At 40.5% G+C, this 27,933-nt stretch overlaps 1 protein-coding gene across 1 annotated transcript; it reads right to left on the bottom strand.

Annotated features, from left to right (window-relative positions):
* Nucleotides 1–1,250: 1,250 nt before the first annotated feature.
* Nucleotides 1,251–25,263, bottom strand: wdfy2 (WD repeat and FYVE domain containing 2). Its single transcript, XM_033617652.2, has 12 exons — nt 24,986–25,263; nt 22,066–22,133; nt 19,828–19,901; nt 18,823–18,877; nt 15,287–15,437; nt 12,658–12,770; nt 10,374–10,500; nt 8,731–8,836; nt 6,916–7,017; nt 4,237–4,367; nt 4,019–4,127; nt 1,251–2,114 (listed from the first exon to the last, which is right to left on the bottom strand). The coding sequence occupies exons 1-12, from the start codon at nt 25,120–25,122 to the stop codon at nt 2,085–2,087; spliced, it is 1,203 nt and encodes a 400-aa protein (XP_033473543.1). The 5' UTR covers nt 25,123–25,263; the 3' UTR covers nt 1,251–2,084.
* Between the last annotated feature and the right edge of the window lie 2,670 nt (nt 25,264–27,933).

Here is a 27,933-nt window from a genome sequence, read left to right on the forward strand (position 1 = left end):
TACAAAATCCGACAGGTGTACTTAGCACTTGAGTGGATTTAGGCAAAAACTGTGTGTTCTTACGGTATCATGACAAGAGTTTAAAATAAAACCAGTGTCCTCTGTATTAACCTAACCTCTGGAAACTTCAGCCAAACATCCACACATACTTAAACTGCAAAAAACTATGTGGATATTCAGATACTGTGCAGTTTGGAGGCCTCTCTGAGCACATATCCAGCCCACTGAGTAGAAACAAAAGTCAAAATTGCATGACCTGTACTCCTTTTTGTTTTCACCTCTGATACAAATCCAGATAATCAGATTGGAGTAGATTAACTTGTCTCAACTCTCCCTCTACTGTAATGGTTGATGTGATGAACAGCAGCTTCAACAGAAACTTATGATACTGATACCAGTTTGCTGCGTTCAGAGAGTAGCGCATGATTTCTTTCCTCTCTTGAACATGATACCAAGAACACGCAGTGATGGTGATGTGAAGCACCTGAAACCAGGATCAGCCGGTGTACTACAACAGTTTCAGTCTGACCTGTGCCACCATTGGCAGGGAAAGAAACAGCATTACAGAGCAGCAGATAGACTAGGTATGCTCATGAGCACCATCTGAATCAAAAAATTCTAGTGTTGACACAAGTGCAGGAAATGAGTTACAGCTCCAGTTTTTTAGCTGCTGTTCTTGATAACAGGTTTTATACATATTACATTTTAAAGGAATGCTTCCCATCCTAAAGATCCTTTGTGTATCAGTTACTCACCACATTATGTTTTATGTTGTGAAGGTAACTGATCTCAAATGCCTCCACGGTGAACGAAGAATCCAAAAACGGAAAATTTCTGATGGCGTCCAAGGTGACCACGTTTATTAACAGCAAAACTATATCCTCTGTTTGGTTTGCATTTTTAGTTTCTCCTAGCTATTTAGGATCAGTAAGACTTGATAAGTATAAAGAACTTAATATTGTCAATGATAATTAAGTCCCACTGTCCTCAAACTAGACGATAAAAACTTTCAGTTCAGTTTTAAATAGTAAGATTTTAGTGAAAATGCATGTGTTTAGGAAGTAAACAGATGATTTGATATAGTTTCGCTGTTGTTATTAGATAAATGAGGTCCCTGATGACTTTAATTCATCAAGAACTTCATCCGTTTTTGGATTCTTCGTTTACCGTGGAGGCTTGTGAGAAGAACAAAACACTTTCTCACAAATTCAACATGACACAGGGTAAATAACTGATATACAAATGATCATTTGGGGGGTGAAGTATTCCTTTAAACATGTCCAAAATGTAACACTCCTCTCTTCTAAGTGCCCTCTGGTAGAAAGAGGAGGTCCTGACCAGATTTGTTGAGTCTGAAACTTAATTTTTGACCTTAAACGGCAGCTGACGAGTCCTCTTTGTGAGATGTAGAGTACAAAAAATAAAGACAAGCAAAAACTGCTGCCGCTGTTACTTTGTGCTCCTGCAGGTGGTGCAGGTTGGCAGGTGTAGAACTGATCAAACAGCCTCCTCTTGTGGAGAATCTGCAGCCTGCTAAATAAATGTGAGTGAGCGTGACTCTCTGAATGAGTGTTCCAGTTTCATGTTGTGCTTCACATCTAAAGAAAAGTACCAAGTTTGGGTTTGGTGGTACCCTCTGCCAGCGCAGAAATGTTTCTCTCACTGTTTCCAGTATGAAATCGGCAGGAATGCATGAACGTTAAGTAAATAAGGTGTTTCAATTCCTTATAAAGTCAAAGTCCTAAAACCCTCCCACACACACACACACACACACACACACACACACACACACACACACACACACACAGATCCGCCACCCTTCACACAAACACACAACCACAACTGTCTGTAACCTTGTGTCATCCAGGGCCTGTCCTGTTCCCAGGCTTCACCGGCCTGCAGTGTCCTCACTGTGAACGTGCAACAGCCACCGCTACTTGTTGAATAACTGTTAAATATTATCCAGATGACATCGATAGTGTTGGATATGCTTCTGTCTTTCTCTTCTCTGTGCGACTGCCGCCGTGAAATCACCACAGTTTGGTGAACAGAACCTCCTGCTGACTGCTGGACGCCCACAGATCTCAGGACACCACAGGAGTCATGTCCCATAGCTGCGGACAAAATCAGTTTGTCAGTTTGAAGCAGCTTCTACAGAGACTGTTTCTAAAAGTTCAGACAGAGATTAGAAATTAATCCATCATGATCTATGTCTGGAGTTTCTGGATCTGTGACTCACAATAACATTACATTTAATATAAAGCGCATTTTTACCTATTATTTCCAGTCTTGTATAGCTGTGTGTCAAAATCTATTGTCAATACAATTAATTTTTAGTTCATATTATGCCAGTGTATACTCTTAAATTAATTTTTGTTTGAGCAAAATACCACCAACTACCGGACACACTGTAAACCATGGGCAGGTGGTGATCCAGCTGATTACACAGGAACCTGCTCAATTCAGGTTCACACCTGTGTTTAAGGTTTCTACTTAGACATGTTGACATGCTTTAATGTTCAAAAATCACACTGGAACACCTGCATTTATCCTCCATCTTGGAAGGCTCTGTTTTAGCGCCTGTCTCTTTAGCCCCGCTTCCATCAAGCAGTACGGTTCAGTTCAGTTGAGCGCGCTTTTTTCCGTCTCCACTGTGAAAAGTTGTGGATGGTACCAATGGAACCGTTCTGTACCGTCCCCATGTTGGGTCCCCCCTCTGTTGGGGTACCTAGCACACAGATCTGGTACTAAAAGGTGGAGCTGTGAACACTGCAGTCTGATTGGTCAGTAGAGGACGGTCACTCTGCTCAGGGCTGAGTTGTGTCTGGTTTTGAGGCTCATGTAACCACTGTTCATACTGTGGAGAGTTTTATTAGTAAACTGTAACTATAAAATGAAAGGATGTTTTGCTGCCTCTCACAGCAGCTGGAGTCTGAGAAAAAGTAACTTAATTCACTTAATAACTTGTAATGTTATTTGGTGTATGAGGTGACGACGTGAATCCATCAACAAGCCTTAAATTTCAAAGTGACAACTTTAACCATTAGTTTTTATAGTCTCTCTTGGGTGACATGCACTTTTAGTAATGAGTGGATCTTCAAGCGTTTTAAATTATATATTAATTTCACCCTGATAATGTGAACTGCATATATCCTGATCTTCACTTTGAGAAAAAAAAAGTGTCACAGAGTGTCATTCCTGTGGGCTCCAGCAACACTAAACCCCTGAGCTTGCCTGAGAAGGACTAAATGCACAAACCCGCTATTTTTAAATATCCCATGGAAAGAGACTCTCACTGCAGCCTGTTTTATTTTGTTATGAAAATGTCGGTGTGCAGCCTCGTTCTGTGGACGATAAACGAGGTGCAGACTGATAAAGGAGGAAATACAGTGAGTGCTGGACGGAGCAGTGAGTGACAACAACCCCGCCCACATTTAAGGGTACTGTTTGCAGTGGAAACACTAGGGTCTAGGTACCATGTCTGAACCATGTCTAGCTACCATGTCTTAAAGCTCCCCTCCTGAAATAGTCCAGTCTGCTTTGATTGGTCAGCATTTCTGGGTCCTTTGTATCTGTATTTCCGGTGTCTCTGCACTGTTAGTATGTACATGCAGTAGTGTGTACTGTCAACACTGGCAGTAGCTGATGTCAGCGTGTTTTGAAAGTAGCCTGAGGTTTTTGCTCACAGTTTATCTTATCATTTGAAACTTTGGCCACGTTTAATATCAACATCCAGTGTTGTTATATTAAATTTATGACCGATTAAAAAGGAAAAGCTTAACAAGTCCCCTTTAAACAGAACAGGATACATGCATAATGCACATATGGGGTAGTAGTAGTAGTAGTAGGGGTCCCTTAGCTTAATCTGGCTTTAATCGAGCTGCACAAAACCTAACCTTCTCAGCACAGTTAAAACTCACCCTGCTCAGGACTGACGCTGCTACATGTTACTGTGTGTGCTTACATGTCTTATCTGAGACTCATGAATACAACAGATACTGTTCGTTCCCATGCAGACCTTGATAACCTTGTCGGTGCCAGAGGTGAGCAGATTCCCAGTGGTGGGCTCATAGTGCATGTAAACAATGCTGTGCTTGCTGTCGTGGAAGGTGGCTGTGGGCGCTCGACTGCAAGACACGACAAAGGGAAACCGTTACTTTTTCTGTGGGAGTGCTCAGAACGCCGAGAGCACAAAGGTTCAGTATGTGCCAGCAACAGAGGCTAATTGTTACTCACTCCTCGTCAGTGATGGACTCGTGGCAGCTGTCACACACGCGCACCTCGAACTCGAAGCCCATGAGGGGGATGGTGGAGCGCTTGGACGAACATTTGCCGCACACTGCCTGGCCGCACTTCCTGCAGTGGTGCTGAGGAACACAGGGGGACATGAACATGACAGCTTTATTAGCAACAGTCTCTTTTCTTACTAGGAGTTTTTAAAACAAAAAATAAAAGGTAGTATCCTAACTACCAGAGGTGGGCAAACATTATTGTTATGCACATCAAAAGTAAGTCTTCAGTCTTGGCTGAAGTCCTGAGTCAAGACCAACAAGTATAAATCGATCAAGTCCAAGTCCTGAACTTTGTATTTCGAGTCCTAAGTTGTTATGCACTCTCAAACAAATGTTTTTTAAAAAAAAATTAAAACAGTAATAGCAGAGTAAATCTTTTGAGCAAAGTTTAAAACTTTGATGTACTGAATGTCATTTTTTACATTTGAAATCTGTTTTGAGGTTTTTGAATGAAGCTTCAAATGTCTGTTATGTTTTTTTTTAACTTTTCTTAAGATATAATACAAACCGCTGTTTAAAGATATGTTACATGGATAAATGCCTTAGCTCTAATTATCTAGTTTGTGAGCATTATGCTGTATTTCAAAAATGAATGTCTGTCATCACAAAAAAAAAAAAAAAAAAAAAAAAAAAAAAAATTAAAATCAATATTCTTTAATGAATAAATGTAATTTACGGAGTTGTTAGACTGCTGCTAGTCTGCCCCATTAATACAAGTGCATGCCTCCCTTTGTGTGCTGCAAGTAGGGGAGCAAAATGTTTTTTGACTGCAGTGAAAATTATGTTTTTGAAAGCCTGAACACCAACAAATATGGATTGAATCAGAATATTTTGTGGGATAAAAACATGGTTTGAATTTTGGAAATGATTACATCTGTCCTTTTTTTAAAATAAAGTTTGACTTTTGGACTTTACAATGCTATCGAGTTATTGGAAATGTTTGGATCACAGTCAGAAACAATCCTGTGAAGCCACCACTGGAATTCTACAAATAGTTCATTTGTTCGTTAATTTTTCGTAAATAAAATAATCAATTCATCTAATTCAAATTGATCTTCATTTGAATGACCCAATATCAATTCATAAAATCCGATATTGATCTTTTGATATATGTTTTTCCCCCGGACGTGTGAAGCTTTAATCCTGTTGATATAGTCGGTAATAACAGGCCGCCGGCACTAAATTATTAACGACCATAGTATTGAGAAGCTCTGATGTTAGCGCTCTTTTATCTGTAGCTGTTAGCTTACTGCTTTTCTGTTTTGGTGTCATTTATCATCATGGTGCAGCAGCCTCTCCTCCTGCTGTCTGTGCGTCCTGGCTGCTGCGCCTCTTTTACTCATGCACACAGACACACACACACAAACACCAAGCAGAGATGCTGCGGTGGAGACAGAGAAGTGAAGATAACTTGAGCTGACGACAGCTACGCTTGCTACTGTCAGTGCAATGAAACCTCCACAAGGAGAAAGTCAGTACTTTTTTAATACACCCGTTCAGCAACGGTTCTCTGAGAAACAGTTTCACATGCTTGCAAAAATAAGTATTATAACTGAAATATCCCTGATTAAATCAATATCGAATCGAACTCAACTGAATCAGGACCTTGTGAATCGAAACTGAAGCTCCAAACTATTTGGTACAGACACAGATCAGGGTCACCTTCAGGTGTGTTATTCATGTGATACATGAATGAATGTTTTGCAAGTTGCCATCTGTTTTCTGCTGACCACAGTGTAGTGTTTACATATAAATGTGAACGCCTGAAGTGTCAGCTGTTACCTGTGTCGCTGTGATCCAACAAATAGCTCTGGTTTGTGCAACATGAGTTGGTTGTCAAGAGTTGATTCATTGCACAATCATGTTGCCCCCCTCATGAAGTCACTCTAAGTCAAAAAAACTGAAGTCTGTGTGGAGTCACGACTCATTTTGGATTCTGTCAAGTGTTAAACAGCACTGCAACAAAACACCGGACTGATCTTAACACTTGTATTTTTATGATTATGTTTGTTTCTGTTTCTTTTCATATTTTCAACTGACTCAGCTATAAAAAAGACGTTCTCACCCTCCTCCACCTTCACAGCTTCTCTGTCGACTGTATGCTGTTGTATACTGCTCACAGTGCCGCTTTATTGGTCCCATATTGAGTTGTATTTGGCTTTTTTGTGCCTTTGAGATTGTTTTTTAGAGCAAATGAAACAGAAATGTCATCCCCCCAAAACACCAACACCAACATCACAGTGAGTTGTGTTTGGTTCTTGCTAAAGAATGTCCCTGAAGACTGCTGGGCTGTCGAAAAATGGCTATTACTGTATTCATCATGAACTCACACAAACAAACAAACACACACACACACACACACACACACACACACACACACACACACACACACACACACACACACACACTTGAAATGAGTGAAGCTGTTTGTGAGATTGAGACAATAACACAGTCACAGTGTAGGAAGAGTTGTGTGTGTGTCGTTGGAAAAGTCATGAGGGTGGAATTCAGGGTTTAGTAGAGCTACTGATGACTGTGTTTGTATCTGATGATTTATAATATGGAACTTTTCATACAGAAGTGAAATGAACAAAAGAACATTAAGAATAGCATCGAACAGTACCTGTCGCAGGCCGATCTTCTTACTGTCCCACATTTGTTTGAAGTTCCAGAAGAAAGGCTGCTCACACTTCTGACAGGAGTCGCTGTCCAACCACTCTGGGGTCTGTGCAAACATACAGTTGTTTCATGTGATCAAATCATCATCAAAAATGCAATTAAAGCACAAATAAAAACCCTAAAGTTATTTTTCATTTTTAAAGACCCAGACAAATGTAAAATAATTTTGATTTAAACTACTGTAGAGCAAACTTTCGTAGAACACAGATGTTGATATTTTTATTAGTTTGGGGGCTACAAATAACATTTATCTTCATTATCTATCAATCTGCCTGGTATTTTCTTGATTTATCGATTAATTGTTTTGCAAATAAATTTTAAAACCCTGAACCCAAGGTGACGTCTTCAATTCATATGTTTTATCCAGTCAACCTTGGTTTGGTTGCCAATCACATTCTTGTAGTACCTGGAGTTTGGTACTGGCACCCAACAGTCTCTTTTGTTGATACATTCTTTGTAATGAGAAAAATGTGATATTTGAATAAGCTGCAGCGGTGATGTAGTCGACTAGACTAAAGAGAATAGTGCTTCTCTGCTCACAGACTTAGGTTTTGAGAGAGAGAAGAAAAATGTTTTGAGAGAAACAATTTTATTTTTTAGAGAAAATGTTTTCACACTGATAGCAAAAAAATAATATTTGAGAAATTCGGAAATCATTTTTTAAATCTCAAATAATTTTTTTATATTCTATGACAAAATACTTTCTCTCAAAACTTTCTTTAGTCTCAAATATTATTATTTTTTGCAGTGTGAAAACTTCTTCTCTCAAATATTTTTTTTCCTCTCATATCATTTATTTTCTCGCATGTAATAAAGACACAAATCTAACTCCATACCTGTCCTGTCTTGGCCAGGACACGCTTGAGATTTTTAATCTAGAGGTTTTTCTGGTACCAACATTTGGCACTGATGGATTTAACATGAATTTTTGTACTTGGTAATACCGAAGTATTTCAGTTGGTATCCTTAAAAATATAAAGTTCGGTACACAACCCTGGACCAAAAGTCCAAAAATCCAAAGCTACTCATTTTATTATCATGAATGACAAAGACAAGCATCACATTCTCACATTTAAGAAGCATGAAACCAGCTAATATTTGGCTTTTTTGCTTAAAAAATTACTTTGACAATTATTTGATTATCAACCAACTGTTGCAGCTCGCCTTTGTTTCACAGCTTCTTTGGGGGAAAAACGCAATTTAAGGAATACTTCAACATTTTGGGAAACATGCTTTTTGAGCGGGAGATTAATATTAATCTCATGTCCATGTGTTCAGTTCGCAGGCCTAGCTTTAGCTGTCTTATTTATACAGTGTATCTTATTTGTTTAATTCCTACACAAAGAGAAATGACTAATCCTAGTTAAAGGGGGAGTATGTGCTGAAACTATTTCTTGACAAACAGTTTCTTCATCCTTCCAGTCCCTCTGTGTCTCCTGTAAATTAAGGCCTAACAATGGAGACTGAGGCTCAACAGAGTGACGCTGAGGCAGAATAAAAGTGACTCTGTGTAAATGAAGAAGCAACAAAGTCCTAACTAACTAACAGTGTGGACGCTGGCAGAGCACAGAGCACAGAGGAGAGGACAGACGGCTGGAACCAGACTGTGTGTGTTTTGTAAGAGAGAAAATCAAAGATCATTCTGCTGCTCAGGTGACTTTTCGTGGATCTCTTAAGAGAGTTTATTCTAGAGTAGGAGGGAGAGCAAACATCTGCACTTATTCTGACACACTCCTGTCCCACTCTTTCTCTCTCTCACCTCTTGTCGTGTTACGTCCATGTTCCAGATAACTATGCCTCCATCTGAGCTGCAGGAGATGAGCTGACGAGTGTGTGAGGCGTAGCACAAGCCCTGAACCTTGTCACTGTAGACACACAGACACACAGAAACACACAAATGTTGGATAACAAATGAAGCAAATGGCTGCACTAAAAAATAAGTGGCAAATGTCCCAGTATGAACATTAGTAGTTTATATGACATGCTTCTTAAAACTTTGCACTCACATCTCACACTGCAACCAAACAGACGAAAATACAACTTTATCTTTTTTCTACTGAGACAATCTGAAAGACAGGCCCTTTTCAGTCATAGTTACAAAACCGTACTAATGAACCTTCATTAATATAGGCCTATATTTTATCTACAAGTGCACGTCACACACTGAGCGAGCCGCCTGTTAATGACGCTGTGGGCTAATGGGCATGTAGCTACTTCCATGTTTCAGATGATATGTCATGTTTGTAGTCGACCAATGAAGATGAGTTTACATATCACCTTGGGTTTGTCCTTCACCTTCTCAAAATCATCCCACACTTTGGATTTCCTGCCCGACATGTTATTAACTAGCCTGTGGAATAACCGCAGGTACCAGCCCTGGAAATTAACCTGACTCCTGTCTGACTGCTGAGTGTGGACACTTCCTGTGTCTGTCCTTTCAAATTAAAATCCCACATGGTCCAGTCATATAGGTTTTGATTTATTTTGACATGGTGCAGCTCCTAATAGAGTTTCAGGTTGTTTTTTGCCCCTGTGACTAAGCAACCAATGAAATCTTGCCAACTAATGACCTCTCTGGTCGACTAACGTTTGGTCAACTATATAAAATGTCGTAATCAGAAGTGCAGAAAATAAAATAACATTTAAAAAGTTGGAGCAACTCTTTAGCAATGTTGCTTAAAGAAAATTTAAACAATAAATCAATTATCAGTGTTGTTGCCAAATATTTGTTTGTTGATCGACGACCCATTTCAGCACTTATCAGATAAACATAAAGGTTAAATGTGCAGATGGAGATCTTAAATACATGTCTTGTTTGCTTTCTTCAGATTATTAATTCCCCACACCACCTGCATGAATAAAAATATGACTATCCATATAAATATATCATATTTGTTGGTGCACTGTCTGACTTATTATAGGATTCACTTTGTGCTGCTGTAGCATTTCCATAAATCTGACAGCATTCAGTTCAGAAGTGTGTCCTGTGGCAAATGTCTAAGAAATGCTGCTAGGTAGGTCTGACCTAGTAAGAGTGTCTTAGCAACTTTTACAGAAAATTACTCTGCAGGTTCTTCAAACATAGTTATACGTGATATATTTACATAACATGGTGCAGGTCTAGAAGAGGTTATAGTTTACTGGATAGATACTTTAATATTCCTTTAGAGGCAATTTGGTTTGCAACAAAACAAGCATGACCTCAATACCAAATTTCCGCCTCCAAGTGCAAAAACTGTGGCTGCTAAAGGGCGGGGGAAATTTGTGTGGAAGGACTGACAGAGCGGGCTGTGGAGCCACTGGTTGCAGCTAAAGCACTAATTTAATACAGTATATCCAGTATAAATAGCTCAGTAATAACAGAGAAAAAGAACTCAAAGAGCATCTGTTTGTGATTCTTACTTGTGTCCTTGCAGTTCGATGGCGGTGCCTTTGCGCCCTCCGATGTCCCACATGATGATGGAGTGGTCTGAGCTGCCGGAGAACAACACCCTCTGGACCGGGTCCCAACACAGCGCCGTCACATTACCTGGAGCAAAGTACAGCACATCAGTGAAACACATCAGCAGCACAAAGTCACTCTGCCTCACAAAGGTCAGTCGACAAGGACAAACATCAGGCCAAGTCCGGCGCAGAGAATATAACCACAGCTCTGAGGATGAGGCAGAATTATTCATGATGCACTGATTAACAAACAGATAAACCTAAGAACCAGGTTGGTGTTCAGGGCTGTCATGTCAGTTTAACCACTGTGTTTCCTCTGCGTTTGACTTTATGTGTTGAGCTTGAAGGCTAATTTATTGAGCTGATACTGTTAACATACACAACTCCACGGAAATATCATCTGTTTGCATGTCGTCTCTTTTCTGATATTTCAAATGACAGTGAGTGTGACGAAAATCTTTTCACTAAATTTGTTCCCGGCCTTGAACTCATCTTTAAACTAATTAAAACGTCTCTTCATCCTTTTATCCTTGTTTCTACAGACTTTTAATCCCAGTTAAGACACTTGAAAATACATTTTCACTGTCTCCTTTGTTAAAGCAGAATCCACAGTGACAGTTACAAAAGACTTTCTTGAACAGTCCAGACCATCCTGGCTCTTAAAATCACTTCTCAACTCGCTCAATAAATCTGCAATCTGTCTGAGAACAGAAGAAGCTGACAGGAGTATTGTGTGACTTTAATGCAGCGACTGCATGAACCTGGTGGTTTATGTGAGGTTCATTAAAATGTAAGATATTAAATTTATGCATAAAGATTTAATTTCCCTCTTCCTTTATCCCTTTTCCCTCCTGACAAAAGCTGTTGTCCCCCGCTGATAGACTTCTGCACAAACCTGTAATTGTTTCATTAACATGTTCCAGTGATGAAGAGACAATTATATAGATATAAGCAATTATCAATAGCATTAGAAAAGTCAAGTTTCTGTGATTTGCATTCAGGAGCAGCTTTTCTCACTTACATCAGCAGAGGAAACAAGCAGCCCACGAGGCAAACAAGGAAACGATACTTGTTTGTTCTTGCTGTGAGTGTGTGAAAGCAAAGCAGGCGAAATTATCTGAGATGTAGCTGCGAGGCAGTTTAGGTAACCAATTATTTTTCTTTGTGCCAACAACATCTGGAAAAAAAGCCAAAACTGATGCCAGTTGTATTTACCATGTTGTAGCTCATTTACAGGCTGCAAGAGTTCAAAGCTTCATTAATGCATGTGCTGGGGCTGACACTGAAAATAACCTTCATTGTGGACTGGATAAATCTGGTGGTTATACTATTGATTAACAGGATGATTGGTTAGTCTATGACATGCCAGGACTCAATATAACTCAACATCCATCCATTTTCATCCGCTTATCCGGGGCTGGGTCACAGGGGCAGCAGGCTGAACAAAGCACCCCAGACATCCCTCTCCTCAGCAACACTTTCCAGCTCCTCCTGGGGGACCCCAAGGCCAGATGAAATATATAATCCCTCCAGTGTGTTCTGGGTCTGCCCCGGGGCCTCCTACCAGTGGGACGTTCTCCCAACACCTCTAACTGGAGTTGCCCAGGAGGCATCCTGATCAGATGCCTGAACCACCTCAACTGACCCCTTTGGACACGAAGGAGCAGCCGCTCTACTCCGAGCTCCCTCCAAATGTCTGAGCTCCTCACCCTATCTTAACGGCTGAGCCCAGCCACCCCACGGAGGAAACTAATTTCTCCTCCAAGAATCGCCACCTTAACGTGGTGGTGGGGCTTGCGTGTCCCCGTGAACCTAGGACCTGTGTTGTCCAGGATTAATAGCCCCTGGTACGGTGTACCAAGACAAAGTGGTTCCAGGGGAGGGGCCAAACTAAAAACGATTCAAAAACACCTTGATGAAACAGACTATTTGGACTTCGAGTACCTCGTGGGGTCCCGTGCAGGGACAGAAATCAGGGTTCAGTGTATTGTGTGCCAGGTGGCAAGCAGGGGTGGGGCCCTGGGCATGCTGATTCCTGGCGTCGCAGACTGGCTTGCGCATAATTTAACACGACATCTTGTAATGTTTTGTTTTGTCTAAACAACAATCCAAAATCCAAAGATATTCAATTTTCACTGACAGGGAGAATCAGCAAATTGATTTAATGATTGATTAATCATGTCAGCTCTATTGTGTGCAGTGTGTGTGTGTGTGTGTGTGTGTGTGTGTGTGCGTGGTGTACCAGTGTGTCCCTTGAAGGTGGTGACCAGGCTGCAGCTGTCCTGCTCCAGCTTCAGGATGGTCACCTGACCAGACTGGTCCCCGACGAAGGCGTGTCTGGTCTCCACATCAAACCTGGGATAGAATTAAGGTCAAAGAAGAAGAAACTGTGTCCTGCTTAAAAACTCTTCATGCATTAACTTGGATCTTTATCTGTTACTGGACCAAAAGCGCAGACCAAGCAAGCAAAACCCCACTGCAGCGTCAACACAACAACTGAACTGTATTCTGAACCAAACGGTTTTGTCGGTGTGTAACTTTAACATGAAAGATTTGTGTCACGGCCCTTTGCAGTGGCAGCATAGTGGATGACTCTTCGCTCTTTCACTGGCCATTTAGTCAGAGTCCTCCTCTGACCTGGTTCAGTCACTACAGACCAAAATCATTACAACACTGTCTGTGTGGTGGAGATGAAAAACGACTGCGCAAGATACAGTCTCATTACTCAGTCCTACTCTAAATTCTTCTGTCTTAAAGGTACACTGGTCAGGATTAACAATGTATAGACTCATAAAGACGTAATCCCCCTCAATCATCACGTATGACCCACTAGAGGTGTGTGTGGTGGCATATTTATCTGCTGAGACTTTGCCCTCTGCCTGTGTTTTCTCATTTTCTGCTTATTTGCTGCGCTCAGGACGTTCTTAGGCACAACACACAGATGAGGGCAGGACTTAATTAAAAGGTAGCGACCAGGTCCCAGATTGTAGGCATCATGCATCCAAGAGGAAGCTACAAAAATCACGGACAGATTGCAAATATAGCCAACAAGAGTGAATGGGCTGGGGGGGCTGGCTTTAACTTTCAGCAATGATATTGTTGGCATTTGAACGTTTCATTAAAATAACAAGGACGTGTGGAAAGAGCTGGTTTCCTTTCACCTTTCAATGAACTACTGTTGAGCAAATAAAAAATACGTTCTTCTAGAATGTTGACACAAAAAAACACACACGGCTCTTTAAATACACTTAAAGTGAACCAACAGAGAGATAAGCTTTGTCATAGTTTCTCAACCTGCTTGCTTTTTGAGTGTCATTTGTCTTTATATATCTAAACTTTACAAGTCATTTTGCTTTCTGAATTATTTTTCAGCATCTGTTGAATCCACATAAATGAGATTCATTCAAACTTGCTATAGTTATGCCATTTATCCTCAAGTGTGTCCCACTTGCTATGGCTCAACACTCCACAGGGGGCCTGCCTCACAATTTGAGAACCGCTGGTCTTGGGTGAAATCAGGCTTTGGTTTAAAAGATTTTTATACAAATGGATTACATATGACTGTTGCAGCAGTTCAACTACTGTACAGTCACTAATGTGCTTTTATCAATCAAGATTTTTTTGGTAAGAGCTGGGGGCAGCTGTGGCTCACAGGTAGAGCAGGTCGTCCGCTAATCGGTTCAATCTTCAGTCTGCATGTCGAAGTATCCTTGGGTAAGATACTAAACGCCAAATTGCTCTGATGGCTGTTTTGTTGGTGAGAGTGTGTGAATGGTTACTGAGTAGCAGGTGGCACCATGTATGGCAGCCTCGGCCATCAGTGTGACTGTGTGTGTGTGAATGAGTGAATGTGAGAGATCTGAGTGGTCAGCAGACTAGAAAAGCACTATCCAAGTGCAGCCCATTTACCATTTTCCGAGTGTTGGAAATCTCGGCTGTAGAGATGTCTGCCTTCTCTCTAATATAATGGAACTAGATGGCACTCAGCTTGTGGTGCTCAAGGAGCCAAAAAATACATTTGAAAAAGTCAACAGCAATGTCTCTTTCTAGAAATCGTGACCAGGTTCTCATGATAATCCACAGACATACTATTGTCTATCTACTGAATTGCATCCACACAACATAAGCTGAGTGCCATCTAGTTCCATTATATTGGAGAGAAGACAGACATCTCTACGGCTGATATCTCCAACACTCTGCAACTTAAACCAGAACTATGTTAATTGATAAATGGCACTACAGGAAAGAGGAAGAAAGTGTATTTTTGATTTGGGGATAAACTGTACATTTAAAGTAGATGTATCAAACAAATTCAACTATCAACATGTTGGCTTTTCACATGCTCATTGCAAACACAACACTCCTCACACCACGTCATGATCAAGTCTAAAGGCATTCCAGTCACTGCCCAGCATCTCTCCCAATGGTTTTCATGCCACAGGTTAGCATGTAGCACACGGCGGGCTCATTGGTATGGATCGGTGTCGCTGCTGAGCACTCACAGCCTTTCATCTGGCCATTACTGAAACCTACTCAGACTGTTTCCTTGACAACAGCATGACTGATGCCTATTGTTAGCCCTTCCCATTAGTACAAACTAACTGGGAGCTAATCTCGAATCTCAATTGCCCCATCTTATGTTGCCGTGGCCTTAAAATAGACTTGTGTTGTCATAATAAAAAGCCTGAGATTTTTCACAGTCCACAGCACCAAAGATGGCTCGTCACTTCCCGCTCCGTTACATCCACTGACTCCATTTAGCAGGAAGCCTGGCTGTCAAGTTCATTGAGCGCACTCCAAGGGCCAAGTGGCCGACAAATCAAGACAACAAACGGGGCACGGAGGGGGGGAGGAGGGGCATTAAAGGATACTGTAGTCCTGTAACCCAGGCTGCGGTGCGATACGTCCCCAGCTGCTGGCCGCTCTCTGAGCAGTGCCAGTTGAAGTTTTTGTCCTGGCCGGTGCTCAGGAGCCACTCCATCTCCAGCACAAACAGCACCACTGTCACTCGACCCTGATGGGCTGCAGGCACACGGAAACACAGAAATACAACACATGAAATTTCACAAGCACTTCGATCAGAGTGCAGGAGGCTACCCAGAAATCTCTGGTATGGTGTTGTCAGAAATACACATTTAACACCATATTTTGAAAACAGAAAGATGGTGCTACAGTAGGGTATAACAGTTTAAATGTAGACAAAGCTTCTTTCAAACTGCCACACATGATACAGGAACATGTGATACACATCTTCACATAACATCACACAAACACACACCATGAAAGGTCAACTACATATATATTACACCCCATTCATCCAAGAATCAATTTTCCCAAGACTGGTGTGTGCATTCATACAATAAAGAAAACATTTAATGTAGCCGAGGCTGAGAAGGGGACGTGTGGAGATCGATCAGCGGCGCTCTGGTCCGGTTATTTCTGAGTGAGTTATACTCAAAGGAAAGAAATGAATTATGAAAACCGCCGGAGAACAAACATTTCTCAGGCTGCAGTTTTTAAAGTCTTCGGTTCACAGAGCTGAGCAGACTTTATTAGCAGTGAATTGTCCTGAACTGCCTGAGTAATAATACAAACATGGTGATAAAAAATAAGGTCCACAGATTTTAGAGAACTGAAGAATTTTAGCAGCTCTTAGAAATAAACTTTCAAAGCAAAAAGGAGTCAACATGGGAAGTAAGAACCGTATCTTAATTTTCTGATCCGTCACAATCGTATGCATCCGTTGCAATCATTTAAGAAATGGATGACTTGTAATTTTCTGCAGCTCAACTCAGACAAGACAGAAGTAATTATCTTTGGCTCTGATCACTTAGCAAGGAAATTACAGCCCTTTATTGGTCCTCTGGATACTAATATAAAATCGACAGCGAGAAATTTAAGCATCACTTTTGATTCTCAGTTGAGCTTTGAACCACATGTCAATCATCTCATTAAACCCTGCTGCTTCCACCTAAGAAATATTGTCAAAATCAAATCAGCTGTGTCTTTTTCTGACCTAGAAAAGCTTATTCATGCTTTTGTATTCTCGCGCCTCGACTACTGCAATGCACTGTTTACATGCCTCAGTAAAGCTTCAGTAGCTCGGCTTCAGCTAGCGCAGAATGCTGCAGGTTGTAGTTTAACTGGGACACATCAAAGGTCACATATCAACCCAACTCTCACCTCCCTCCACTGATTGCCAGTTAACTTCAGAATTGATTTTAAGATTCTTTTAATGACTCTTAAAGCTCAACATGGTTTAGTGCCGAGTTATACAGCTGAGCTTCTGACCACCTACACTCCAAGTCGAGACCGGAGATCCTCAAGTCTGCCCTCACTAGCTCTGGAATTCTCTGTCTGAGGAGATTAGGCTACACATTACCCGTTTGTAAATCATTGCCTAAAACGCCTTTGTTTTGTATTGTTGTCCTTTTTCAATGCACTTTGTAACCTTGTTTAGATCAGTGCTATACAAATAAATATTATTAATATTATTATCATATTATATCATTATGCATCCGAGCTCATCAATTCCTTTCATTGCTGCTGGCATGTTTTTCTCACATTTTTGCTTTGCGAAACAATCACATCAAACTCATGCGTCAAGAAGTCATGGCAGAGAGAGAGAAAGTCTCCTAAGCGTGGTGTCAGTGCTGCTTGTAATGTAATGTAATGTAATGTAAGAAAACCGAAATGAAAACAAAAGTTGCAGAAATATTTGCTCATCCATTTTAGATGATGACAGACAGACTGTTGCCTGTGTACACCTGCTTTCCCCCCACACAGAAAGTTAATCAGTAATCAGTAAGGGAATCTATGAATAATCAGACCCATAAGCAGAATCAATAACGGCATTTGAGTCAATTAAATCTAATCCCACCCTCATAGTAATGAGGGCCAAGGACCAGGTCAGTTACATATTTTAAAGATACATTTGATGTAGCACATTTAGATATGACAAAACGGATGCACGTTGATCCATAACTGTCTGCAGGTACCAGAAATTCAGATTTTTGTCTTTTTAAGACCTTTTAAATCCAAATTTAAAAAAACAAAATATACATGATACATGGTCAATTCCAGGTTTTACTTTTCTCTTTAAAAGGGACAAAAGAAATGTTATTTTTTGTTGAAATTGGGCAACTTATAGCTCTTATGTCAAGATTTTTTTCTAGCACCTTGTTAATTTTTCTATGAGATAATCCCAGTTTGTCACAGAACAACGGCAATCAAAAAAACAAAAAACAAAAACAATCCATAGGGAGGTATGGAGTGATATTGTCCTGAGAGGGCGAAGTACACTAAATTTAGAGGTTATAGGCAGTGTTGAAAAGGTATTTTGAGGGTTTTCATGAAGGTGGAGAGTGAGGGGGAATCTCTGATGTCTTTAGGGGTGACCAGCTTTACGTTGTAAAACCAGCCACCATTGATTTGACCACCAGCGGAGTTGCAGGTGACACCACCAGCCGGTTTGAGTCGAGCTCAGATGGCCATTTCACACCACTGCAACTTTTCTCTGTAACGTCCTAAGGCGGTTTTGTCTTGTCGCGAATCATTGGTCTGAACTGGGCTTTAGGTAATGCACCTATCAGGTAACAGGAGCTCACAGTGGTGGCTGTGGTCAGAATGTCAATTCTTGAAATGTGGCTCGATTTTCAAAATAAAAGCCCTCTGATGGGACCAGGAGTTTACTGGGGGGCCCTGGACAAGGTTGGGTTTTCAAGATAAAAGCTCCAGATGGTAACATTATTTTACAGAGGGGGCAGTACAGTACATAAAGGCTTAAAGACCTTACATATGTTCTTTACCTGGTACTTTCAGGTCAACAACTGCCACAATAATAACAACTTGATACTTGAGATGTGTGGTTCGACCACATGGGGAATCCAAAGTGTTTATACATGAGGCGAACACTTTGACACACAGGGTGGAGTGAAAAACTGGCCGTCACTGAGTGGGGGTTGACACGATTACGTTTATATATAGGGATAACGATGCATGTTTCAGTTTAGCGCAACACTCAGCATATTGCAACAGGTTTAAAATCTCATTAATATTGTATCCTGACTTGTGTATCGTGATAGTGTATCGTGACTTGGTGTGGCCAAAGGTGCCTGTGGAAAAGCCCTGTGATTCCCAAACTCAGACCACTTCTGACAGAGTACTGGCTCCTTAAGGTTGGCTTTGGGTTTTACGTGATGTCTAATTCTGCAACTGAAGTCATGTGACAAATTTAAAAACACACGGATTCAGCAAAGCTTTTATTATTTGTCAAACTGGGTGTTTGATATTTAACCACTGTTTCAGAGAAATTTCAAAACAAACCAACACTGGAATCTTTGGGCTTTCTTCCAGACATGTGTAACTGACTCACACACTTAACACACACACACACTTCCTGTCTCACCCTGGTAGGTGCTTGCTGGAGTCATCTTATTGTAGTCTTCTGACAGGATGAACTCCTAAAAGACAGGAAGGGGAGAGAAACGTTCACACTGACTGAAATCAGTGACTAAAGTTTCTAAAGAATCTATAAATGGCAAACGACTTCTGGTAAATGATTAAATAAAAAGATAACAGCACTGTAGTTTCAGTATGTTCGTAGCAACACTTGAAGATTACACAAGCCTTGAAAAAAGTCTAAATTATATTTGAAGTGTAGGCCTTCCTCCTGCAGTAACATACTAAGATACACCTTTCTAAAAATGTGAATGCAAATTACTTTAGTAAAAAAACAGGCCTGTGTATCGGCCAGTGAAAAGAAGAACTGCTCTTTGTATGATGGTGTGATTTCCTCTTCAGCCAACACCCATAGTAAAACGCTTTACTTGAAGTTTTAAGTTTGTTCTGAGATAAAAATCCAAGGAAATGTGCTGTTGTGTTACTGTCTGACTCTGCTGCAGCCAATTTGTTCCAAAACAAACAACTCCCACTGAGAAATCCTGAAACAACCAAACAAAAACTGATACAAAAAAATGCTGCATCTCAGAATAGACTAGCCTGTGCCGTGTTGTAGGGAACAGGCCAGTCTGGTACATGACAGTACAAATCATGTCCGAGTTGTTTGTCATAGAATCAAACAACTTAAAACAAACAACCTCGCCACAGCTCAAAGACAAAACACAAAGTTTCAGAGTTCAGATGTTTTCCTGACAGCTCCCAGTGACCTGACATAGCTCTCATTCCAGTCATGTAAACAGGAGAGCAGCTAACAGCCAAAACACATACAATTAAAGCTGCTTTCTATTTTATGAGAAGGTAGTCGGCAAATATCACAAGATCTGCCTGCAAACATACGGACAAAAATACAACCTACAGGGATGACATGTGTCCTTCAAAGAAGAAAAGCAAACAGTCTTGAGTTGAGTGAGTGAAAAGGAAGAAAGGCCAGAGGGCTGGTGTTTGGACTTACACAGATACTTCCAGTATCCATCCCCACAGACAGCCTCCTGGTCTCTGGGTTAAAGGACATGCAGGAGCACTGCGCTGTGAGGCACAAACATAGACAAGAGTAACAGTGAGCGCTCGGCCAATATGAGTGTGTGTTATTGTTGTTTAGGGTAAAAGCTTCAGTGGAAGTTGCTATTTTTTGCAAATACCTGTTAGACAAAAGGTTCAGTTTGAGATGGTACAAATCTTTAGAGAACGCTGTAGATAATTTAGACATGTCTTTCGACCAGTTAAAGGAACAGTGTGTAACATTTAGGAGGGTTTAGTGGTGTCTAGCGCTGAGGACTGCAGACTGCAACAAGCTGAACTTTTCCTGGTAGGATCAGGAGGGTTTTACCAGGAGCTGAATTATCCACAGAGGCCTCCTCCTCTCCAGAACAAACAGACCATGTGATTAAAACTGAAAAAACAGTGAATACAGCAGTTTAAGGTTGCAAATCAGTGTCTCTCCTACGCAGTCTGGCTCATCAGAGACAGGTCGCTAGCTTAGCTTTGTTAATTTAGGATCCAGACATTCAGGGGGGAGCTGATTTATCTGCAGGAGTCACCTCCTCTCCAAAACAAACCGATCAGGTGATTTAATCCGGTAAAAACACTGAATAAAACAGTTTAAAATCTGTTTATCCGACACTGCTCGTTGTGGAGGGCCTGCTAAAAGCTTTGCATAGTGAGTCCATTTTTTCTGTTAAATTGTTGAACATCTAAAAATAAATACAACTTCACATTTGCACCATGAGCATGAAACTTTCGTCCGTTTTCTGTTTGTCTGACCATGAATCAGTGAAGACAATGTGGCGGCAGGACACAGCTGCAACAAGACAGAGGAACAGGGTGCACAGAATCATTTCATGACTCAGATAGCTCACTTTTAACAGGTCAGATAGTAATATTCGGGTGGATGATGATGACAAGGAGAAGAATGTGGACCGCACACAGAACGTGGAGGACAGCTCCGCCCCTTCATGCAGCTGCGGTGCCAAATAAAAGACAAGGAGGGAGTGATGACAGACAGGTAGGTAACTCCAGTGGAGAGAGGCAAAGTAGGAAATGTGTCTTTTCAATTTTGTCACCTTTCACGACAAACAGAACAAAAAAAAGCATCGGAATTAGTGTGCAAGGTTTCTGTGTGTGACAATTGTTTTTCGGATGACGAATTTAAAAAATGCATCTGAAAAAAAACAGACTCAGCACGCAAAGGCCAAAACGCGAATGGCCCTAACTAAAGCCAGTGTCCAATTTGGCCGTTCTAGGCTACTGTAGGAACATGGCTAGGCAACATGGCTGACTCCGTAGACGAGGACCCGCTCCCTATGTAGATATAAACGGCTCATTTTCAGGTAACGAAAACACGACAATTCTTATTTTCAGGTGTTTATACACTAAAGAAAACGTACTTATTATATAACACTCCATTTCTGCCAATACATCTGCCTGAATCATACACACTGAACCTTTAACCACTTTAGATGACAGTGCGCTGTCACAATTTCCCAAATTCTGGCTAAGGTTTGGGGGACAAAATTACTAAATGTGGCAAATTTGACCTCACCAGAAAGTTTCCAGAGCGTACAACCAACATGAAATACTTGTGATGATATAAACACAGAGAAAAGTGTAACTGCTATATCTGTAAATCCTGAAAGCGGTGATTACTGTGTCATCGTTTGCGGTTTTAGTTTATCTATTAATAAACTACAATGTCTGATATATACAGCCTCTGGCACTGCTCGTGTAAGCTGCAGATCTTGCTGATGGCAGCATGGGATTTCCTTCAGTTGCACAACTGTTGGGAAACAAGGACAAACAGTGTCATGGACGTGCAGCAGTGCAGCACTGTAAAGAGGAGTGCGAACAATCCTACAGGAGATCAGACGCCAACAAATCTCACTTCAGGAGTGTGTAAACTCCACGCTGTCATGTCAGTCTGACAAATAGAGTCTGTGTAATTCATTATGTTGTTTGTGACGAGGAGAGACGCTCACACAGAATGAAACCAAACACAGAGGAAGAGTAAATATGAACAGGTTCATGTTGTCGGGAAAACTTTGCTTACTAAGTTTACATACTCATACATATTCATGACTTATTTGATTACACTGAACAAGCCGATCATTTAGTCTATTCAAACACAGTCACTGTCCTTGTTTGAAGACATTTTAAGGCTATGAATCAAACAGTAGAAATGGACATATATACTTACTTGACATCGTGTGGTAGACACTGGGCCAGTACTGACCGCTGTCTCTCTTCAACCATACCCGAATCGTCCTGTGGGGTGAAACCACATTTTAGCATCTGCATTAAAAGAGCTCTCGTGTAGAGCTTAATTATGTGATGCATTCTCCACACACTCTGGGCTGTGAGTTTTAGGCAGGCTGCAGTTTCTCTTTGGAAGGTTTTTTCAATCAGCACCAACACGGGAAGACAGTAGACACACCTAACTTCACTTTCTCTGAGTTCAAATCAGACCTGTTCAGACATAATATTATTTTTCTGCATTAAAAACAGGCCTAATATTTTTTTAATCCCAGAAATCTTAAAATAATATTGTTCATTCATTACAACAAGATAAGACTGATTTTTTCCATAAATTTTTTTCTCAGAATTCTGAGATAATAATCTCGTTAGCTCAGAAAAACAGAGCCGAATTTCATTTTCTCACGTGAATGCATTTTGCTTCCGTAGCTCCACATACAGGTGATAGGAAACACGATCACCTGAGGTAATAAGGCATTAATTGCCACCTCAACAATTATATTTATGGTCCTGTTAGTGATAACAAAATGACAAACCTTAACCCCTCAACATTTACAGGATGTAATCTATCACTCAGATGTGCACCAGCCTAGTTGTGGGAAAGTTCAGGAGAAGTTCTGTTTTTGACCGTTTTTGGAAAGGTCACTGAACCGAGCAAACCTGAGTGTCTGGCAGACCTGTCACACTCTCTCAGTTCCTCTCACTGGCCATCTGAACAAAATCAACAAAAGCTAGGGAGCAAGAAAAAGACAGACTTGTGTTGAAGTTATGTGACATGAAGCTTTTACTTTTAGGGAGGCAAATCAGTGGTGCAAAGCATTACACTTCCCAACTCCTGCAGGAAATTATCTCCAGGTTCATAAAATGCCAACATTTCTGTGAACATATTTAACCAGTGCTTTCAAGAGTTCTCTTTCAAGATTATTTAAGTGGTAGGCCTATTCCTTTAGCGATACTCTCCACTTAAAACTTAAAATTCTGTAGTAGTGAAATAAAACTAAAAGGCTCATGGGTAAGGACGACATTATCTCTCCATGTGGCCCCTAACATGAAAAGTCTGGACAGTATTATCATGCATCCCTATAATAAACAGTTTAGTTCATATTTTCAACATTTTTCCCTAAACAATTGTTTTCTGAGCGGAAATCTTCCAGGAAATACAATATTTATGATCTATCATTATATTTTTTTAATTGTAAATTTTTACATCATACTTATGATTGTTATCCTGAAGTTCTTGCTTCATTTTTGTCCCTCTTACTAGGGGTGGGCGATATGGTCCTAAAATAATATCACAATATTTCAGGGTATTTTTGCGACAACGATATTCTTGAAGATAAAATAACAATAATAATTAATTTAAGAAAATAGAATTGCAGCAAAATAAGTGATATAGTTTCACAGTTTGCTTCAAATATTCAGTAAAAACTAAACAAAAATGATCTCTCATTTCTTTAGTTTGTGAACAACAGCAACTCAGAGTGAGATTCAGATTCTGTTACAATATTAACAGTTCAACAAAATAAAATCTTCCACAAATTACACATTTAAACAGCTCCCAAATACAACAAATGTCCCCTGGGATCTATATATATAAATCAACAGGTGGACGCTCTGCCATTTCTCCTCTAATCATCACGCTGTAACCTGTGACAGGCTGTTATGATACGATTCACATTTATGTCGTTTTTTAGTCGAGCTACAAGCTCATAATGTTGGTGTTGTTTGCTGATGTAGGCAGTGTGCACATGGTGAGAGAGGAGAGGGAGAGACGCTGTGCTGCTGCCAGAGGAGCCGCTGAATGAGTTCCCTCTGAGCGGTAAGTCACTAAAAGAGTCTGAGAAGTCCGGGGCTGTTCATAAAACATTCAGGACGCCACAGTTTATTCCACACTACTGAAGCTGCTCCTCTTTTTGGAACCACTACGGAGTCAGTTATACTTTTGCATTCAGCTATGCTTGTTGTTGCCGTGGGTAACAGTATGACATCAATGTGTTAACAAGTTGCAATATTGTGAGTATCAAAATATGAGTTTGCATATGACATTAAAAATGATACCAGTATTATTATGAAGGAGATGATATGGCACACCCCTATGTCTGACTGTGTTTATTGATCCTAAGTGATTATAGAAAATGCAAATGTAATGGTCGCAGTAGCTGAGTAACACAGTAACAGGCATGACAAGATCTACAACCTTTGAACATGTGCAGGATCACACCCTCCCTCAAGCACTTGCAGATGTCAATAGACTCGATATACACACTCTGCAACCAACAGACACACACACAGCCTCAGGCAAGTGTAGAACTGGGAGACTGTGGGGAGGAATGAGGGTCCTGATGTTACAGCTAGTGACCCTGTTTGGGGGCCCGAGCCCTGGGTTGAGAAACTCTGGTTTGTGTGGCAAATCCATGTTTTCCTTGCTCTTAACATAACATGACATACATCAATACCTCAAGCTGCTTTTCCATGAATGGGTTCATGTTTGGTAGCTAGCAAGCGAACGTTAGCCGCTATTAAAACTGATAACCAGCCGTTTAATTTGATAAATTATATATTTGTTTAATACGTTAAATTGCTTGGTTAAAGATATTAGAATAACAAGGAGCATACTGTGGTTAACTAGCATGTAATGCGCTCAAATGACGGTGTCAGGTGACACGTTTATTGAAACGTTAGTATATGTTTAAACCGTTGGACCTTTTCAACACACCGCTTTGATATTATTATGCTAGTTAAGCCACGAGCGGCACGAGATTCATTACTGACCGACAGAAGCGGAGACGTTATAACGGTGGACACGAGCCAGGTAACGGTTATAACCCGGGATTTGGAGGTTATTTGGTGCCCTGGCCGCTTACCTGTCCTCCGACACGCTGATAACACCGTCTTCTTTGGGAATGATGACCGCCGAGCTCACAACATCCTGGAAAGCCTCGATCTTGCTCAGCAGACATGGCTTCCGAGCCTGCGGTTGGGGCTGGATTTCGGCCGCCATGAGTCGGTGGTGCACAAGCCTCCGTGTAGGGTGCTGGCTCCGGGAAACATAACCCACCCCTGGTGCAACAGCGGAGCCTCGGCTAGGAGCTGCTAGCTAGTTGTCAGCAGGCAGCACACGGTGTTGTGACGGCTGCCAGGGATGCTGCCTGTCAGCTGACAACACACACACACACACACACACACACACACACGTATATACACACGCGCGCGCCTACAGCCACATACTGAGCGTTTCCTGCCAACAAAATAAGACTTCCTGTCTAACCTTTGCTGTTATATTTTCAAAATAAAAGCGTCATCTCCTGTAAACATTTTTATTTTCAGTCTGTGACAATTAGGAAAAAAAACAGGTTTTTGTGTTAAATAATAAAAAAACAACAAAACTTTATTATAAAATAAAAACGTTATTTTTAATTGGTATGTATTTTTAATTTCTTCTAGCTATTTGGGATCAGTAGGATCTGATAAATACAAAAAACTAAACATTGCCAACTATAACAAAGTCCCAGTGTCCTCAAATGAGACAATAAAAGAAGTCACAATGTCCTTAAACAAGACAATAAAGTCCCAATGTCCTCAAATGAGACATTAAAGTCCCATTGTCTTCGAACAAGGAGATTAAGTCTCAATGTCCTTACACAAGACAATAATAAAGTCTCAGTGTCCTCAAATGAGATGACAATATAGTCCCAATGTCCTCAAACAAGACATAGTCCCAATGTCCTCAAATGTGACAGTAAAGTCCCAGTGTCCTCAAATGAGATGGCATTGAAGTCCCAATGTCTTCAAACGAGACAATATCAAAGTCTCAATGTCCTTAATCGAGACAACAATATAGTCCCAATGTCCTCAAACAAGACAATATAGTCCCAATGTCCTCAAAGGAGACAACAATAAAACCCCAATGTCCTCAAACGAGACGATAATAATAAAGTCCCAATGTCAAACGAGTACTTGCTAATTAACAGTGTCTTAGCTTGTTACTGTTGCTAAAATTGGTCAAATGTGTTGCCGTATCAAACTACAAACATTATTAATCACAAATAAACAAGTTTCAACCATAAAATGTGATCAGGTTTTGGACCTTGTCCACTTTTTTGTCGGGATCGGCTGCAGACTGACTTGGCAGAGATGGCTGCCATCTTGTTTTACATGGATTAGTGTATTGTGCTCTTACTACCACTAGATGGCACAAGAAAGTGTCCACAGACGCGGACAACAGGTGTAAGTTAAGTAGAATGAAGTATAAGGTCAAGAGGTTATAGCACTTTTAAGAAGACGTAATTTTAGATAAGACATAGAATGAAGTGTTTCTGATGAAATATCACTATTTGAAGATCAGATTTGGTTCTGTTTTTTTCTGACAGAGGCGTTCATCGCACATGATGTGTCCAAAGACTAGCAGAAATGAGAAAAACTACAATAATTCCTGACTTTTTACAGCTATGAATAATTGTATAATTTTAAGGCACATTTTCTTTCAAAATCAGTGGAGACATAAATACAAAAGACAATCATTTAAAGTTGTATGTCTCTCCCCTAAGCCAAAATAAAATAGTCCCTCACAAGTGCTTAAAAAAGTATTTGGTATGCCTCCCCCTGTTCGCACCACCCCTCCCTCTCATAAATAACAAACAGTCCCTTTTTAAATTACGAGATTAATGTAACTGTAATCAGTTACAGTTACTGAGAAACAATATGCATTTAAATTACAATTACTAATCAAAATGTTGGTGATACTAAAGAAGTTAATTCTGAAATATTCCTTTTCTGTAAAAAAAAAATTATATGTAGAACTAAACACTCATCATGTTGCTCTGCATCTTTTGACACAGCCTATCTGGAAGTTTTTCAGCTTTATTGTCGGATTTTTAAACATTTGTCAAAAAAACGAATCTTAAATGAACAAGGATTTAATAGCAGCTCATTACTAAAATTATCATAATGGTCTCATTTAGCCTACTATTAAGAAAACCTTTATAAATGATATATACGCAGCAATTAATGTCTTTATTAGAGAGGTAGAGAGGTCCAGACTTAAAAGAGATTCAGGGAACAACCATTGCAGCAAGAAGCCAAGATATCCTGACCCTAGTATGTGTAAAGTCACAAAAACACTGGATCCTACATTTCCCATAATGCAACTTCCCAGCAACTTCCCTCATGTGAATTCCCACGCACTCCAAACTTCACATCCCCTGTCTGTAACAGAGGCTTCCTGCAAGAAATTCCTAACCTCGAAACCAAAGCAGAGAAAACTGATGGCATCTTGCTTTGTTTCTTTTCCCACCACACTTAGAGAGCTCCCTCCAGAGCCGCCAGAGACATCATACAGCTAGGCTACTCTGACACACTGAGCAGAACTAACCTTGACTAGTAGGCTACACCCAACCTGAAGTTTAAAATCGGCAGAGTGCTCTTTCAGTAGTTAATAAATCATTTCCTAATGCTTTATAGATATGTTAAGAGCCATGAAAGAAACATTTGGGCTGCTGGGTTGTGGAAAATCCTCCTCCAGCATAATGCTTTGCATACTTTGGAAAAGGGCTGCATTGTTATCTCGACCAAAATCTATTTTTGGACAACTTACCAACATTTACAACAGCAGACTTATACTGTGCAGGGAATGGTTTATTATATGAACCTGTGGGACCTTTGTTAATAACTTTATGAACAAAAACAACATAAAAATAAGCTCTGATTCTCATTCAATTCAATTCAATACAACTTCATTTATCCCTAAGGAAAATCTTGTGCCAGAGAATGCTTCAAATTACAGTAACACTTAATAGAGTAACCACAGTTTAAA

The sequence above is a fragment of the Epinephelus lanceolatus genome, chromosome 14 (genome assembly GCF_041903045.1).
Source record: "Epinephelus lanceolatus isolate andai-2023 chromosome 14, ASM4190304v1, whole genome shotgun sequence".
In the NCBI taxonomy this organism is placed as follows: Eukaryota; Metazoa; Chordata; class Actinopteri; order Perciformes; family Serranidae; genus Epinephelus; species Epinephelus lanceolatus.

Bases quoted from the DNA above. Each gene is read 5' to 3' on its own strand.
- wdfy2 (XM_033617652.2), bottom strand. From the start codon at position 25,122: ATGGCGGCCGAAATCCAGCCCCAACCGCAGGCTCGGAAGCCATGTCTG. The intron at 19,902-22,065 runs GTAAGTATATAT...TGTGCCTCACAG, and splicing joins TGTCTACCACACGATGTCAA to CGCAGTGCTCCTGCATGTCC. The intron at 8,837-10,373 runs GTAAGAATCACA...GTGTGTCTACAG, and splicing joins ATCGAACTGCAAGGACACAA to TGACAAGGTTCAGGGCTTGT.